This window comes from Scyliorhinus torazame, chromosome 7 (genome assembly GCF_047496885.1).
Source record: "Scyliorhinus torazame isolate Kashiwa2021f chromosome 7, sScyTor2.1, whole genome shotgun sequence".
NCBI lineage: Eukaryota > Metazoa > Chordata > Chondrichthyes > Carcharhiniformes > Scyliorhinidae > Scyliorhinus > Scyliorhinus torazame.
Window position 1 is genome coordinate 119,291,987 of NC_092713.1, and position 17,859 is coordinate 119,309,845.

Genomic DNA, 17,859 nt, shown 5'->3' on the forward strand with positions numbered 1-17,859 from the left:
GGGATTGGAAGAATGGGGGACCTGTTCATCGACGGGACGTTTGCGAGCCTAGGGGCACTGGAGGAGAAGTTGAGTTACCCCCCGGGAAATGCCTTTAGATATATGCAGGTGAGGGCTTTTGTGAGGCGACAGGTGAGGGAATTCCCGTTGCTCCCGGCACAAGAAGTTCAAGATAGGGTGATGTCGGGGAGGGCAAGGTGTCGGAAATACACCAGGAGTTGAAAGAAGAGGGGGAAGTGCTGGTAGATGAGTTGAAGGGTAAATGGGAGGAGCTGGGGGAGGAGATCGAGGAAGGTCTGTTGGCTGATGCCCTAGGTAGGGTTAATTCCTCCTCCTCGTGTGGATCCTCGATCCAACCAGCTTCCCAGTGAGTGGTCTTTAGCACACCTATTTAAAATCGTGACGCTAGCACAATGGCTGCTGTGGGAAACCAAGGAGGTGAGTAGCCATCTTCAAAATCGAGCAGCCAGCCTGGGGGCACCGGTCCTGCTGCTCCAGTGTTCCGGGGGGGGGGGATTGTGGTGAGCCCTCAGGGCTGGATGGCTCGGTCGGGGGAGGGTGGGCCACCATCGTTGGGGAGGTCGCCCCTGGGCTGAAGGGAGGGCGAAGGGGCTCTGCCTGAGTCCACAATGCCACCCCCCAGATTGTTTATACACATAACAGGGGCAGCTGCTGTCTGTCCACCCCACCGAACGCCCCTGTGTAGGACCCCATCTGTGATGATCTGGTGAAGGTCACTTTAAGCCCCACTAACTGTGGCAGCCGCTGGCCACACAGCTGAAGGCTACCGCTAATGGGGAATTGGCAATTCTGGTGATGTGAGCACCTCACAGCTCCCCAGTAGATTCCCATGGGTACACAAGCCAGGACAAATCTACTAGAATTCTATGAAGCTGTAACTAGTGGAGTTCACCAGGGAGAACCAGCGGATGTGGTTTTTTTAGACTTTCAGAAGGCTTTCAACAAGGTCTCAGATAGCAGATTAATATGTAAAGTTTTTTTTTTTATTTAAAGAGCCCAATTCTTTTTTTTTTCCAATTAAGGGGCAAATTAATGTGGCCAATCTACCTCTCCTGTGGGGGGGGGGGGGCCCACGCAGAAACCGACAGTGAACCAAGGCCAGGATCAAACCCGGGTCCTTGGAACCGTGCCGCTCTTATATAAAGTTAAAGCATATGGGTAGTGTCTTGAGATGTATAGAAAGCTGATTAGCAGTCTATTGTACCTTTCCTTGTTCTTTAAGGTTTTATTTTTAGTTTGGGCATCATGATTGGCACAGGCCTGGAGGGCTGAACGTCCTGTTCCTGTGCTGTAATTTTCTTTGTTTGTCAGAAATCCTAAATCATTCACACATGAAATCTTTGATGGTATCGGAATATCCAAAAGTCCTGTATAGCCATCAGTTACTTTTGAATGTAGATAAACAACGGCAAGTAGGTGGCAGCTCGGTGGCACAGTGGGTTAGCACTGTGGCCTCACAGCGCCGAGGTCCCAGGTTCGATCCCGGCTCTGGGTCACTGTCCGTGTGGAGTTTTCACATTCTCCCCGTGTTTGCGTGGGTTTCACCCCACAACCCAAAAATGTGCAGGTTAGGTGAATTAGCCACGCTAAATTGCCCCTTAATTGGAAAAAATGAATTGGGTATTCTAAAAGAAAAAAATGTTTTTTTAAATAAATAAATAGCCTGCAGCAAAGTCCCAATAATTACTTGATGTTTGTTTATGGATAAATTTTGGCCAGAACTGCCCTGCTCTTTGAAAAGTGTCTTGGGATTTTTTAAAAACCCACTTGAGAAGGTGATGAGACCTCGCATCATCTGAAATGTAACACTTCAGTGCTGTCCAAGTGTCAACCTACATCATATGGTAAAATGGGATTTGAACCCACAACTCCTGGCTTAAAAATGATTACCATGGGGGCATTGAAAGCTAAGAAACACTAGAGCTCCTGAACTATTTTCCAATGAAGAGGTGCATACTAGTGGTGCTTGTACAACCAAAGCACTGAATTTGCATGTCATATTCTGCAGAAGTGGTGAAAGATCAATTTTCACTGCTGTTAGCTCGCAGCCTAGCTATTATACCCAAACTTTCAACACTGTGCCAAATGGGGAGTGGGGGAATGGAGTATAAAAGGTGATTGCTGTTGCCCAAGTTTCAAAATACCAGAAGCCATTTACAAAGATTTGGAACGGGGTGCAATGCCAGTAAGAAAAATACAACTTGAGATGCCTAAAGTGTGCAAGTGCAAAGATTCAGTTGTGCAACAGAGATGTGATTACCATGATTGATAGCTTCAATAAATAGCAATTGCCGTGACTTTTGGAAAGTTTATACAGAATGACTGAAAAGATGTTGAGTTTACAAGTACAAATCTCAAGTATTAGAGCAAATAACACAGAACCACAAACTGTTTCACTGAGTACGGCATTAAATCTAAACAATGGTGGAGCATGACAGAGCAGTGAGCTGGTGAGCAGCTTTCATTTAGGAAATATGAGATGCAATATAATTTAGAAAAGATTCACAAGTTTTAAAATAGCTCTTTTTTGGGGTACCTGTTGATGTTTTAAAGTTTTATGAATTGCCCAAGGTAAAGTTAGAAACAATGACAAATGCGTAATTTAAAATATTTAGCTTTATTAAACTAAATGACAATGACATATTTACATTGTTTGAGCTTATTTTTCTTATGGCCATAAACAAGGCGTTGAGCAAAATAACACCACAGAATGAAATAATGGATTTTTCAGGAGTTACTTTATAAATGTATTGACATTTTATACAAAGCAATACAATGTTTTTGTTACATTTCAAATAACCACTCAGGCAATTTAAGAAAGTTGATGTCTGCCAATGTTGCAAATTTGGTACTGTGATTAACTTTTATTTACCACAAAATGGATCATTTGCTAAAAAGGCCACTAAATTAAGAGGACATTTTAACATACAGCTGTTTAAAGTTAATGTTTTGATCAATACCACTTGGTTTGAAGTTAAATAAATATCACTCATTACAACAGCTATAAAAAGTATAGAAAACAAAACTTCAAAAGGCATAGAAAGGGTGGTATTAAAAATGTATTTAAATGGAAAAACCCATCAGTAACAGTGCTCCTGGTAAACATTCAAAACTGCATTTTTAAGACAAACTGCCTTTTAGACTAGTTTGTTGAGAAAGTTGAAATGGAGTACCATTTCACTCTATGACAGTAAGGCATTCCAGCACCAATCCCAGTCTGAAATATTCTCATTAACATGATACTTGAGATGAAGTGGCGGATTGAAATAGCTGAACTCTCAAAGCTAGCTTAAAAATTAACTTGATGTGACACTGTGTAAATACTGGAAAGAAAATACCACATGCAATGTTTTGATTTTACATCTTAATTATCATGCTGCCGGGAATACTTTTTCTTGCAAATAAACTGGCAACCAGCTTTCAATTTGTGTTCAAGTACTTCTACAACATTTAAGGCTTAAGTATCTAACCACCCTGGCTTCCAAAGGAATGCTTAAAATGGATGCTGTACAAATTATCATCTGTTCCACTGTGAATAGGATAGGTCTACACCCATATACAGCAAAACACCTCCAGCATAGGAGTATTGAGTGACCACAATTTCAGATCTAGATCAATTGCTAATATTGATTACATCCTTAAATAAAGTAGAACTACTCTAAGTGTTTAATAATTTTTCTTTATATGGCACAAAATGCACTTTTAGCCATGTCACAGGGTCTTGAGTAACATCACATCAGAAATCCACAATAAACCAATCCCTGGGAAGCTTTTTAGTAAATACTTAAATCTGTTTCTTGAAAGTTTGTTCAATTCTACTCTGTAGAACTCCTGCTATAATTGCATTTCTGCGACAAGTTTGTCATCTTGAAGGGATCAACACAATCAATCCTGAGTGGCAATGCCCAGATTCCTGGATTATTTTATAGGTCAACACCACAATCTGAGACTTTTTTTTAAAAAAAAGACTGTACCCAGTACAGTTTTCAGTGTTCATCGGATGTCACTGTGGGTACTGGAACAAACTACATCTCGTCGTCATACACTTGTGTCCTGAAGTAAAGGTTCTTTGGCGTCAGAAGGGACCTGTGGATGGCCATGGCTACTAGTGTGTTTCTTCCAGTTGCTAGATCTTACAGACATGTTTCTATATTCTGGGATAAACAAGGCAACAAGCAAAGCCAGCAATACTGAGCATGCTCCAAATAAAAATGGTGGTCCAGGAATGATTGAACCCTGATTAAAAAAAAAAAGGAAAACAATGTTAAAATATTTAACACCACAATATAAACACTAAAAAAACAAGTTACTTTTACATATTTACTTTTTAAAAAAATATTTAATTCAATAATTTTAAAATTCTCAGTGTGAAAAACCCCCTCTCTAAATACTTAGTTCCCAGGGATCTTCTGCTCTAACTTCTGACAGCATCAGCCAGCCAAAAGAAATTTTGAATGCCCAACAATACAAGTAACACATAAACCAGGGAAATACAGAAACCGGATAGCCTCTGGCATCACCTGGAACTGATATTCTCTGAATATGTTCTCTATCTTAGAAAAACAATTAGTAAAATGCTTGGTTGCTGCAAACCAGCACCAATCCCAAAGTGTAAAATGTTTGACACATTGCTGAATGAAAGGGCTTGATGAGTAAATGTTGCAGGAACTCCCTATTCTGATCATGTAAACGTAAAATTGAGATGTTTTGTTCCAATAACAAGTTTGCCGAATTCTTACAATGGCCATTCAGAAACTCCAAATGAAATCCTAGTGGAGTTCAGAGAAGACCCAATATAAGGAAATACCATCTCCAATTACCACTGCCAACTTACAGATTGCTCAAATAGGTTCACTGCAGGTCAGCACGTTTAGAGGCACTGACCTAAGTGCCATGTGTAAATTTATGCTCTCACTCTTATTTAGAGCATAGTTGTTTGAACTGTTCATCCTCCTCCGGTGCATATAAGTAAAGGAAAATAAAGTATTATACCTATGTAACACTCAGCAGTATAAATAAGGAAGAGTGCCTCTTCCATCCTTTCATGCAATTTAACATTGCTCACTGGGTCAGAATGTAAGCGTTTACCACAGATGATCACAGTTTTAGCATTACTATTTGCACTGTAAAGCAAGTTGCCAAGTAAATACCTGGTATAAATACCCACACTGTACCTGTTGAGAATGACTATCTGCCTTCCTACTTTTAGGTGACCCAGCATCATTCTCTGATATTTCATTTAGTTCCACGTGAAAAATATAGAATATAAATCCATAGAGTGCTGGCCCTAGGCCATTACACAGCCCTCGGATTCCTGTGACCATTCCTTGAACAACACCTGAAAACAATTGTACATTTTAGTTTCATGTTCAAACTTTGTATTTCAAAAGGAACATTATCTCTCGATTATAAACAAAAAGATTGTATCCCTTAATAGCTATATTACAGATTAACATGAGACACATATTAGTGCCATTGCTGAACAATTCCCTATGGAAGTCCAGATAATAAAGCTGCCTGTAATCTGACCCAAGATCAATTGAAAGTCAAAGCATAGGTTCCTTTTTAATAACAAAAATGTTTTGCATTTGTAGCTAAATGCAAAATTTTGTTGCGTGATCAAGGGGAAAAAAGCACATATCAAATACAAATTAGAACAATCAATTTTTTTTTTCTCTAATTCAGCAGCAGGGTTTCCAAAGACCACAAGAGATAGGAACAGGAGTAGGCCGTCGGCCCCTTGAGCCTAGGACAGGAAAAACTTTACCTTGTTGATCTGGATCAGCATTCCTCGACACCAATGCACTCACAGCTGGGAAAGTAATGCTGGACATGGCTGCCACTGCTCCAGCTGCCCACATCATCCTAGTCAATGCACATTAATGTTACATAGTTAGGCTCAACAATATTGAAGGAAAGAGGATAAAAGGATAGGGCACTTGGGATTAGGACTATTTCCCATAGGGTGACCAACCATCCCATACAATATTAGGCCGGGTCGTCCTGCGTCACCTTCCATCCAGGACGCCGGTTTGTTCCGTATTCCACACCAGAGAATTTTGTTAACAGTGATCCCCTTTCGGCGGTGGTTTGCTGTCCCGTTCCCAGGGAGGGCCAGCGACTGGTACACCTCCCTCCTGCTCCTAAAGCTATAGCAGCATGCACCCAGCCCTCCACCGATTGCTCTAGGCTCATGCCCATGCCAAAGTGCCCCATAAATCTTTCACCAGGAGTAGCTCACCCTGATTTCCCACGGTAAACACTGACTGGATTGAACAGACTATTTCAATACTGTAATTTCCACGATAAAAATGTAATTCTATTGTACAAAACTAACACTCTTGATTTCTATCATTTTAAACATTTTACACATCCTAGTACTGTTGACTGGATCAACTAAAAAGTTACACATGAACCCTGAAGACAATTGCACAGGACACACCAGAAAGAAAATACAAATTGTATTATCACTATGTAAATAACAACAAATACAACGTAGAAAAATAAATTAACACTGCTTGAAATAATTGAACCGTGCTGCTGGCCTGCCTTGGTCTGCTTTCTAAATCGCTGGCTTTGAAAGCAGACCAAGGCAGGCCAGCAGCACGGTTCAATTCCCGTAACAGCCTCCCCGAACAGGTGCCGGAATGTGGTGACTAGGGGCTTTTCACAGTAACTTCATTGAAGTCTACTTGTGACAATAAGCGATATTCATTCATTCATTCATAGAATAATGGGCGAGATTCTCCGACCCCCCCGCCGGGTTGGAGAATCGCCGGGGGCTGGCGTGAATTCCGCCCCCGCCGGTTGCCGAATTCTCCGGCACCGGAGATTCGGCGGGGGCGGGAATCACGCCGCGCTGGTTGGCGGCGCCCCCCCCCCCCGATTCTCCTGCACCCCGGGCCGAAGTCCCGCAGCTAGAATGCCTGTCCCGCCAGCATGGATTAAACCACCTTTCTTACCGGCGGGACAAGACGGCACGGGCGGGCTCCGGAGTCCTGGGGGGGGGGGCAATCTGGCCCCGGGGGGTGCCCCCACAGTGGTGGCCTGGCCCGCGATCGGGGCCCACCGATCCGCGGGCAGGCCTGTGCCGTGGGGGCACTCTTTTCCTTCCGCCTTCGCCACGGTCTCCACCATGGCAGAGGCGGAAGAGACTCCCTCCACAGCGCATGCGCGGGGATGCCGTGAGCAGCCGCTAACGCTCCCGCGCATGCGCCGCCCGGCAATGTCATTTCCGCGCCAGCTGGCGGGGCACCAAAGGCCTTTTCCGTCAGCTGGCGGGGCGGAAATCAGTCCGGCGCGGGCCTAGCCCCTCAAGGTTAGGGCTCGGCCCCCCAAGATGCGGAGGATTCCGCACCTTTGGGACGGCGCGATTCCAGACTGATTTGCGCCGTTTTTGGCGTCGGTCGGCGGACATCGCGCCGATACCGGAGAATTTTGCCCACTAACTTTAAGATCAGCTTTAGATGATCTTAAATCATAATGAATTTCCATTTTAACATTGTTCAAAAAAACCCTAAAAGATTAATATCAACACAATATTCAGGTCCATTTAAAGGATATATAAATCTGAAAGATTCAAATTACATACCAAGGCTCAGAACCAAAGCCATACCACGCCAACTGTAACATCTGGAATCCCAATCCAAGTAGAATAGTGTTTTTGTTCCCAATAGATCTCATCAGCAAACTCAGGACTGCTGTCTGAAAAAGATGTACAGTTAGCTTTCAGAATGTTAGTTGGGTCAACTGTTTCAACACATTTCATTTCTTGAATACTCCTCAAGCACAGGAAAACATTAGAGATTATCCATTTGCCCTTTTCTGCTCCTGAATAAGGCTGGGCAGAAAATAATGGCATTGTTGAAGAGAGAAGTGTTTTTCAGAGATTCTGGAAGTAAAGATGTGGCAAGACAAAAGGACTTGAAGCCAGAGTCCCAGTATTGCAGGACTGGGAAACAAGGAGTATCCCAATATCAGAACAACTATGCATACAGGAACATATGACTGCAGCAGATTGCTATTGTAGAATGGGAGGAGGTTATGTGAGGCATAGAGTAATTTCAAAATAATGGCGGGAATCTTGAGGCCAATTTGCCATGGCTTGGGAACCGGTATTTGAGGGTACATAAGGATAGTGATTGTTAATTGAGCGAGTATTCCAGGATTATTAGAGCCCTTGATTAAAGTTCCTGAGGCAGAAATTGAAATCCACTATAGCAGCTAAAGAATTTTAATTCAATTGAATAAATAAATCTGAAGTAAAAAACAAGTATCAGTAATAGTTACCACAAAACGACTGGATTTTTGTAAAAGTCCCAACTGGTTTACTTATGTCCTTAAGGGAAGAAAACTGCTGTCCTTATCGGATCTGGTCTGCATGTGACTTCAGAACCACAGCACTGCAGGAGATAGGTGGGAGGTTACAATCAGGTCAGCCATGATCTTATTCAAAGTCGGAGCAGGCTCGAGGGCAAAATGGCTTACTCTTGCTCCTAATTGTATGATTATATGTATGTGGCTGACACCGAACTGCCCCCGGAAATGGCCTAGCAAGCCACTTAGTTGTATTCAAAAATGCAGTTCACCACAACTTTCGAGCAGTGAGGGATTAGCCACATCCTGTGAATGAATGAAAAAAAAAAAGTAGTGGTTGGAAAGCACCTATGTGCATAAATTATGGGCAGGAAGGTTGAGTTCAGAATGGTACTGGAAATATTAAATGTGAAAGATGGTTCAATGAGACTATATATATCTATATACACTCTAAGCCAGTAGCAAGAGAATAAAATCTAGTATCCAAGGTTCCCAATCCAAAGAGGTTCCTTCAAGGAGGATAAGAAAAGGAATTTAACCTCCACTTTTACATTTCCTAGGGACTACCTCATTAACAGAGACTGCAAGGGGTGGTGAAGGAAGGCACCAGCTTCCTTGCCTGGCTAGGAATTGCTGAATTGCAACCTATTGTCAAAATGGGGAAAATATCCAGTGATGGTGAGATGACAGAAGCAAAGCAAAGTTCAGCGTTGTTCATGATATTTTTATGAAGTTTTAGACAGTCCAACATATTGTGAATTTAAAGTAAACATCTGTTGGCTGGATACTTTAAAATGCTTTTTTAAAAAGTCTTTTTGAGAAGGAATGACATTGCACTAATATTAATCTAGAGATAGCTATTAGCTACAAGGATTGTCGTAGTTGCACTGTCTGATTAGTTTCTAATCAAAACAAGTTTGCTTGAGGTGGTAATTTAAGTCTGTGAAAGTTCAAACATTTGCAAAATTGGTAGATTCTGATCAACATTCTGGAGCTATTCATAGAACCAATAAGTGTTGAAAGAAAATGAAACCAACTGCTTATAGATGCTGTATTCACTCAAAATAGTGAAATTAATAATATTCCTTCCTGTCGAATTGAGAACGCCTTTTATCTTGTGTGCTATATTGTGATTGTATGAGATATTTGTTTGCTATGTTGTCAGTTCTGTTTACATGGATGTCCATAACAGTCTACATATCAACACAACACCTGGAAGTATGTGCAAGTCTGTGTACTCCAGTAGCCTTGCAGATGATTTCACACTGTAAGAAATACTCTCAGAAGAAAAATATTTAAAGTATTGTGCTCCAACTGAATCTTTGTTTCTAAATAGTCGTATTGGTAGACTCTTGCTATATTACTTTATCCCTCAGTAATCAAATTTACTCACAAGAAATATGATAAAGTTTTAGCTAGAACAAGCTGCAAGTATGGAGGGGACAGTGCCATGTCCACACAAAAGATTTTGGGAAATGGTATTAATTACTCCCATTTTATAGCATGTATGAAGGCATATATTTCAGATCATAAGACTCATGTAAACTTCCTTTCACTGTAAACATGAAAGGAAATTGAATCAGTATTTTACAAGAGCCAATCTGAGATAAATGCAGCATGGTTCCCCATAGTATGTGAAGCAAAGGAAGGGATTGGCAGGGTATCAAGGTTCTTCAAGTACCCATATGAGGCTGTAAGCAAATACTTACTTGTGCAATAATGGATAGGATTCCGAGGACAGCTATAAAGGCTGTTACACTTTCTGCAGAGAATTTCATGACCTATCAAGGCAGCAAAAGAATTAAATATACTGTTGTTTTCAATCAGATAAATCTAAATGCTATTTTCACTACAATTTGTTAAAGTTATAAAATGGCATAGTTGCTAATCTTAATTAAATAAAACTATTCACTTGCTGTAGAATTTTGTGTAATTAGCAAAAATAAGTTCTAGTAATAAGTCAAACATAATCGAAAGCATGCACAAAGTTTTTAGTACAAAATTTTAATTTATTTAGAAATGAAATGAAAATGAACACACTGAAGACTGCTCGAATAACGTCAGATGGATACTTCGTGACGTATTTAATTTCAAGTACATATTTCAAAATTCCAGCTCTACACACTCAGCAGACACGTATTGGAATAATTTAATATTTTTACCAAAGTAATCTTCAACTGGGTTAGCTGCCTGCTCTAAATACAAGATGCACAAAATAGTTTTAATGAAGCTACTATCAAACTTGTCTGACATTTTCTACAAATTTCAGAAAACAATGAGGTTTCCCAAATGCTATTCATACCTGTCTGAGATAAAGAAAAAAACTGGAATACTGGCCCGCCTCTGGCAGGTAGGAAAGGAAAACCGTAATGCAGATAAGTAGAACTGTTGAATCTTGGCCAACCTTCTTGAGGGACTGGGCAAAAACAAATATTTTGGTGTGAGCATCAGCAATACATTATGAAAGAAGCCACTTTTATTTTGCTTCTGAATTTGAAAACTTATTCATTTTGATTATACATGTAGCTGGAACAATCATCTTTTAATATGTATAATATATGCCAAATGAAGCGAAGAAAACGATTACTTCAATATTCCATGATGTGGAGATGCCGGCGTTGGACTGGGGTGAGCACAGTACGAAGTCTTACAACACCAGGTTAAAGTCCAACAGGTTTGTTTCGATGTCACTAGCTTTCGGAGCGCTGCTCCTTCCTCAGGTGAATGAAGAGGTCTGTTCCAGAAACACATATATAGACAAATTCAAAGATGCCAAACAATGCTAGGAATGCGAGCATTAGCAGGTGATTAAATCTTTACAGATCCAGAGATGGGGTAACCCCAGGTTAAAGAGGTGTGAATTGTCTCAAGCCAGGACAGTTGGTAGGATTTCGCAGGCCAGATGGTGGGGGATGAATGTAATGTGACATGAATCCCAGGTCCCGGTTGAGGCCGCCCTCATGTGTGCGGAACTTGGCTATAAGTTTCTGCTCGGCGATTCTGCGTTGTCCCGTATACACAGGATCTGCTCAGACGAGGAGGAGCGTAACAGACATCTACAGACGTTGAAAGATGCCCTCGTATGAACGGGATATGGCACTCGACTCATCGATCGACAGTTCCAACGCGCCACAGCGAAAAACCGGACCGACCTCCTCAGAAGACAAACATGGGACACAACAGACAGAATTTCCTTCGTCGTCCAGTACTTCCCCGGAGCGGAGAAACTACGTCATCTTCTTCACAGCCTTCAACACGTCATTGATGACGATGAACATCTTGCCCAGGTCATCCCCACACCCCCACTACTTGCCTTCAAACAACCGCGCAACCTCAAACGAACCATTGTGTGCAGCAATCTACCCAGTCTTCAGAACAGTGACCACGACACCACACAACCCTGTCATGGCAATCTCTGCAAGACGTGCCAGATCATCGACATGGATACCACTATTACACGTGAGAACACCACCCACCAGGTACGCGGTACATACTCGTGCGACTCGGCCAACGTTGTCTACCTCATACGCTGCAGGAAAGGATGTCCCGAAGCGTGGTACATTGGCGAGACCATGCAGACGCTGCGACAACGAATGAACGGACATCGCGCAACAATCACCAGGCAGGAATGTTCCCTTCCTGTCGGGGAACACTTCAGCAGTCAAGGGCATTCAGCCTCTGATCTCCGGGTAAGCGTTCTCCAAGGCGGCCTTCAGGACCCGCGACAACGCAGAATCGCCGAGCAGAAACCTATAGCCAAGTTCCGCACACGAGTGCGGCCTCAACCGGGACCTGGGATTCATGTCACATTACATTCATCCCCCACCATCTGGCCTGCGAAATCCTACCAACTGTCCTGGCTTGAGACAATTCACACCTCTTTAACCTGGGGTTACCCCATCTCTGGATCTGTAAAGATTTAATCACCTGCTAATGCTCGCATTCCTAGCATTGTTTGGCATCTTTGAATTTGTCTATATATGTGTTTCTGGAACAGACCTCTTCATTCACCTGAGGAAGGAGCAGCGCTCCGAAAGCTAGTGACATCGAAACAAACCTGTTCAATATTCCAGAAAAAGGCCTTTCAGCAATACTATTTTATATTTTTGGTTTACAGATCAAGTTATAAATAAAGCTCAAAGAGATTCTATTGACTATGCAGAACTCTCAACCGTTCGATTAACAGACCTGAAGATGGTCAAATTAACATAGTTAATATTCAGCAGGTGTTTGACACCAAGCAACAAAGATAATCAAACAAATGGTTTCACATAGAGAAAAGTATGTGGTTGAGGTTACAAAGAACAAAGAACAAAGAAATGTACAGCACAGGAACAGGCCCTTCGGCCCTCCAAGCCCGTGCCGACCATACTGCCCGACTAAACTACAATCTTCTACACTTCCTGGGTCCGTATCCTTCTATTCCCATCCTATTCATATATTTGTCAAGATGCCCCTTAAATGTCCCTATCGTCCCTGCTTCCACTACCTCCTCCGGTAGTGAGTTCCAGGCACCCACTACCCTCTGCGTAAAAAACTTGCCTCGTACATCTACTCTAAACTTTGCCCCTCTCACCTTAAACCTATGCCCCCTAGTAATTGACCCCTCTACCCTGGGGAAAAGCCTCTGACTATCCACTCTGTCTATGCCCCTCATAATTTTGTATACCTCTATCAGGTCGCCCCTCAACCTCCTTCGTTCCAGTGAGAACAAACCGAGTTTATTCAATCGCTCCTCATAGCTTATGCCCTCCATACCAGGCAACATTCTGGTAAATCTCTTCTGCACCCTCTCTAAAGCCTCCACATCCTTCTGGTAGTGTGGCGACCAGAATTGAACACTATACTCCAAGTGTGGCCTAACTAAGGTTCTATACAGCTGCAACATGACTTGCCAATTCTTATACTCAATGCCCCGGCCAATGAAGGCAAGCATGCCGTATGCCTTCTTGACTACCTTCTCCACCTGTGTAGCCCCTTTCAGTGATCTGTGGACCTGTACTCCTAGATCTCTTTGACTTTCAATACTCTTGAGGGTTCTACCATTCACTGTATATTCCCTACCTGCATTAGCCCTTCCAAAATGCATTACCTCACATTTGTCCAGGTTAAACTCCATCTGCCATCTCTCCGCCCAAGTCTCCAGACAATCTAAATCCTGCTGTATCCTCAGACAGTCCTCATCGCTATCCGCAATTCCACCAACCTTTGTGTCGTCTGCAAACTTACTAATCAGACCAGTTACATTTTCCTCCAAATCATTTATATATACTACAAAGAGCAAAGGTCCCAGCACTGATCCCTGTGGAACACCACTGGTCACAGCCCTCCAATTAGAAAAGCATCCCTCCATTGCTACCCTCTGCCTTCTATGGCCTAGCCAGTTCTGTATCCACCTTGCCAGTTCACCCCTGATCCCGTGTGACTTCACCTTTTGTACTAGTCTACCATGAGGGACCTTGTCAAAGGCCTTACTGAAGTCCATATAGACAACATCTACTGCCCTACCTGCATCAATCATCTTAGTGACCTCCTCGAAAAACTCTATCAAGTTAGTGAGACACGACCTCCCCTTCACAAAACCGCGCTGCCTCTCACTAATACGTCCATTTGCTTCCAAATGGGAGTAGATCCTGTCTCGAAGAATTCTCTCCAGTAATTTCCCTACCACTGAAGTAAGGCTCACCGGCCTGTAGTTCCCGGGATTATCCCTGCCACCCTTCTTAAACAGAGGAACAACATTGGCTATTCTCCAGTCCTCCGGGACATCCCCTGAAGACAGCGAGGATCCAAAGATTTCTGTCAAGGCCTCAGCAATTTCCTCTCCAGCCTCCTTCAGTATTCTGGGGTAGATCCCATCCGGCCCTGGGGACTTATCTACCTTAATATTTTTTAAGACACCCAACACCTCGTCTTTTTGGATCACAATGTGACCCAGGCTATCTACACCCCCTTCTCCAGACTCAACATCTACCAATTCCTTCTCTTTGGTGAATACTGATGCAAAGTATTCATTTAGTACCTCGCCCATTTCCTCTGGCTCCACACATAGATTCCCTTGCCTATCCTTCAGTGGGCCAACTACAGTTAAAGTTGTGTGTGAATACAATCAAGAAACCCAATAAAATGGGCAGCACGGTAGCACAGTGGTTAGCACAGTTGCTTCACAGCTCCAGGGTCCCAGGTTCGATTTCCGGCTTGGGTCACTGTCTGTGCAGAGTCTACACGTTCTCCGTGTGTGTGTGGGTTTCCTCCGGGTACTCCCGTTTCCTCCCACAGTCCAAAGATGTGCAGGTTAGGTTGATTGGCCATGTTAAATTGCCCTTAGTGTCCAAAAAAGATTAGGTGGGGTTACTGGGTTATGTCGATAGGGTGGCGGTGTGGGCTTGGGTAGGGTGCTCTTTCCAAGGGGCGGTGCAGACTCGAAGGGCCTCCTTCTGCACTGTAAATTCTATGATTCTATGAAACGTTTATTGTGCGAGAAGTTAAAGATTCTATATTGGGATATGTTTGAAATTTCCACACACATTCAAAAACCTTGAACTTCAAATGCAAAGTCCACGCCACACTTACTGCAAATGGGTCAGCTTGCTCCCAAGAGATGGGAGCTCCCCAAGAGGCAGGTCGCATTTTTTCAGGAAGAGATTCTGGTAAAGCCACCAATATAAAGCAAATATCCAGAAGAGCAATTGCTGTAGCAAGAATAACCACAAGACTGTCCCCATAAATTCGACCAAGATATGCACCAATGGCTGGGCTGGTAACCAAGCTTGCAGCAAACGTGGCTGAAACCTAGTAAGCATGAAAAAAAGAATAATTACTATAGTAAAAAGGTTAATGTCTTGTAAGAACAGAGAACTGCAAACCTTGGAATTTATAAAACCTATTTTAGTCCTAGCATAAAACTAGAACTGGAAGATTGTTTTCCTTGGTATGTAATCTACTATTCAGAGGAATCAAACTCAGGGAAACAAATACAAAATAATATGGATGCTGGAAATTTTAAAATGAAAGCAGTCAATGCTCGAAATACTCAGCAGGTCAGAATTATCCACAACAGCCAACAGGGAGGATGTAAAATGTCTAATCGAAAGATGAAATGCTATTCCTCGAGCTTACATTCAGCTTCACTGGAATAGTGTCGCAGGCTGAATACAGAGAGGTCAGAGTGGGAGTGAGATGGAGAATTCCACCCACCCCCTCTTTTTGCGACAGCAACTGTGATGATTTGCATAACCATTCACACCTTTCGACTCATATTTTGTTTCTTTACACATTCTGTTACCATCATCCCTTTGCTTATTTAATCGCTCCTGCCTTCCATTCTACCTCAGGCCTTCCCTTTTTGTTCTTCTTCTTCCACTTTCCTTGCTTAAAACCTGCTACATCTCTTACAATTTGATCTGTGGGTAGCACAGCGGTTAGCACTGTTGCTTCACAGCTCCATGGCCCCAGGTTCGATTCCCGGTTTGGGTCACTGTCTGTGCGGAGTCTGCACGTTCTCCCCATGTGTGCGTGAGTTTCCTCCGGGTGCTCCGGTTTCCTCCCACAGTCCAAAGATGTGCAGGTTAGGTGGATTGGCCATGCTAAATTGCCCTTAGTGTCCAAAAAGATTAGGTGGGTTATGGAGATAAGGTGGAGGTGTGGGCTTGGGTAGGGTGCTCTTTCCAAGGGCCGGTGCAGACTCGATGGGCTGAATGGCCGCCTCCTGCACTGTAAATTCTATGATTCTATGATCTCTCACTATTTCCAGTTTTGACAAAACACATCACTAACTTGAAACTTCAATTCTTTTTCTCTGCATAGAGTGTTCTAACTTGTTGAGATACTGATTGTTGGAAAATAGGACATTGTTCCAAAATAAAACTCAAATCTGAAAACATCACTGTGAAGAAAAAAATACAGGACAAGATGCATAGCACAGGACAAATAGGATATAATAATAATCTTTTATTAGTGTCGCAAGTTGGCTTACTACACTGCAATGAAGTTACTGTGAAAATCGCCTCGTCCATAAATTCAGAAGATATAGGGACAGAATTAGGCCATTCGGCCCATCGAGTCAGCTCCACCATTCTATCATGGCTGATATGTTCCTCATCTGCTACCTACAATGTTACAGACCAAGAGTTGGATTGCAAAATCAGCCAGAGCATCTCCTCCCTAGAACACATGACCAAGGAGCAGGAGTAGGTAATTTAGCCTCCTGAGCCTAAACACCCTCAATATGATCACGGCTGATCCCATCCTGGCCTCAACTCCACCGTCCTGCCCGTTCTTCATAACCCTTCAACCCATTCCCAATTAAAAATCTGTCTAACTCCTCCTTAAATTTACTCACTGTCCCTGCATCCACCGCAATCTGGGGTAGCGAATTCCACAGATTCACAACCCTTTGGGAGAATTAGTTTCTCCTCAAATCTGTTTTAAATTTTCTACCTCTTATTCTAAGATTCTGACGTTTTAGAATGCTCCACAAGAGGAAGCATCAGCTCCACGTTGACTTTATCCAGACCTTTTAGCATCTTATATACCTCGATTTGATCTCCCCTCATTCTTCTAAACTCTGGAGAGCATAGGCCTAAACTGTTCAATCTCTCTTCATACAACAAACACCTCATCTCTGGAATCAATCTAGTGAACCTCTTCTGAACTGCCTCCTATGCCACTACATTTTTCCTCAAATAAGGGGACCAAAGCTGTGCACAATATTCCAGGTGTGGTCTCACCCGGTGCCTTTTCGGGTACACTGAGGGAGAATTCAGAATGTCCAATTCACCTAACAAACATGTCTTTCGAGACTTGTGGGAGGAAACCGGAGCGCCCAGAGGAAATCCACGGGGAGAACGTGCAGACTTCGCACAGACAGTGACCAAGCCGGGAATCAAACTGCTGCTGTGAAGCAACAGTGCTAACCATTGTGCTACCACGCCACCCATTATCAGACTTGTGAACAATCTGATTCAGTCTGAGTGGGTGCTCTTGGTTGGGAGATGGAGTCAGTGGCCAGAGCACAAGAGTTTGTGGCAGGGCTGAAAAGGGTAATTTCAGTCTTCCCAATGTTTAGTTACAGGAAATTAACTTGCATTTAAGACTGGATGTCAAATAAACAGTGGATGTGTCAAGGGAAATGGTTGAGCAATAGAGCTGGGCATCATCAGTGCGTGTGTTTAGAAACTGACCTTTGGTGTCTATGGATGATTCCAAGAAGCAGCAATACGTAGATGAGGAAAAGAAAGGTGCCAAGGAAGGAGCAATGGGAAACGGTGCAGGAGAGGGAAGAGAAGTTGTTGCTGGAGGTTCTCTGCCTCTGGCCAGATGAGGACCAATGGTACAGGTGATTGATGTTTCAGTGGGGGTGCGTTTTGGACGTAGTGACCATAATTCCATAAGATTTTGAGTAGTCATGGATAAGGACAAGAGTGGCCCATGGATGAGAATGCTTACTTGGGCGATGGCCAACTACATCCGAATTAGACAGGAACTGGGGAATGTGGGTTGGGAGCAGCTATTTGAGGGCAT

The 17,859-nt window shown here is 43.0% G+C and overlaps 1 protein-coding gene across 1 annotated transcript in view; it reads right to left on the minus strand.

Moving 5' to 3' along the window:
• Positions 1–2,619: 2,619 nt before the first annotated feature.
• The window catches only part of LOC140426519 (hippocampus abundant transcript 1 protein), a 44,262-nt gene continuing 29,022 nt past the window's right edge, over positions 2,620–17,859 (minus strand). Inside the window, exons 6-12 of the mRNA XM_072511392.1 lie at positions 14,911–15,129; positions 10,640–10,753; positions 10,047–10,118; positions 7,613–7,725; positions 5,789–5,886; positions 5,196–5,359; positions 2,620–4,257 (exon numbers count right to left, since the gene is read on the minus strand). Coding sequence (XP_072367493.1) covers positions 4,060–4,257; positions 5,196–5,359; positions 5,789–5,886; positions 7,613–7,725; positions 10,047–10,118; positions 10,640–10,753; positions 14,911–15,129 — 978 coding nt within the window. The 3' untranslated portion in view covers positions 2,620–4,059. The remainder of the gene's footprint in view (positions 4,258–5,195; positions 5,360–5,788; positions 5,887–7,612; positions 7,726–10,046; positions 10,119–10,639; positions 10,754–14,910; positions 15,130–17,859) is intronic.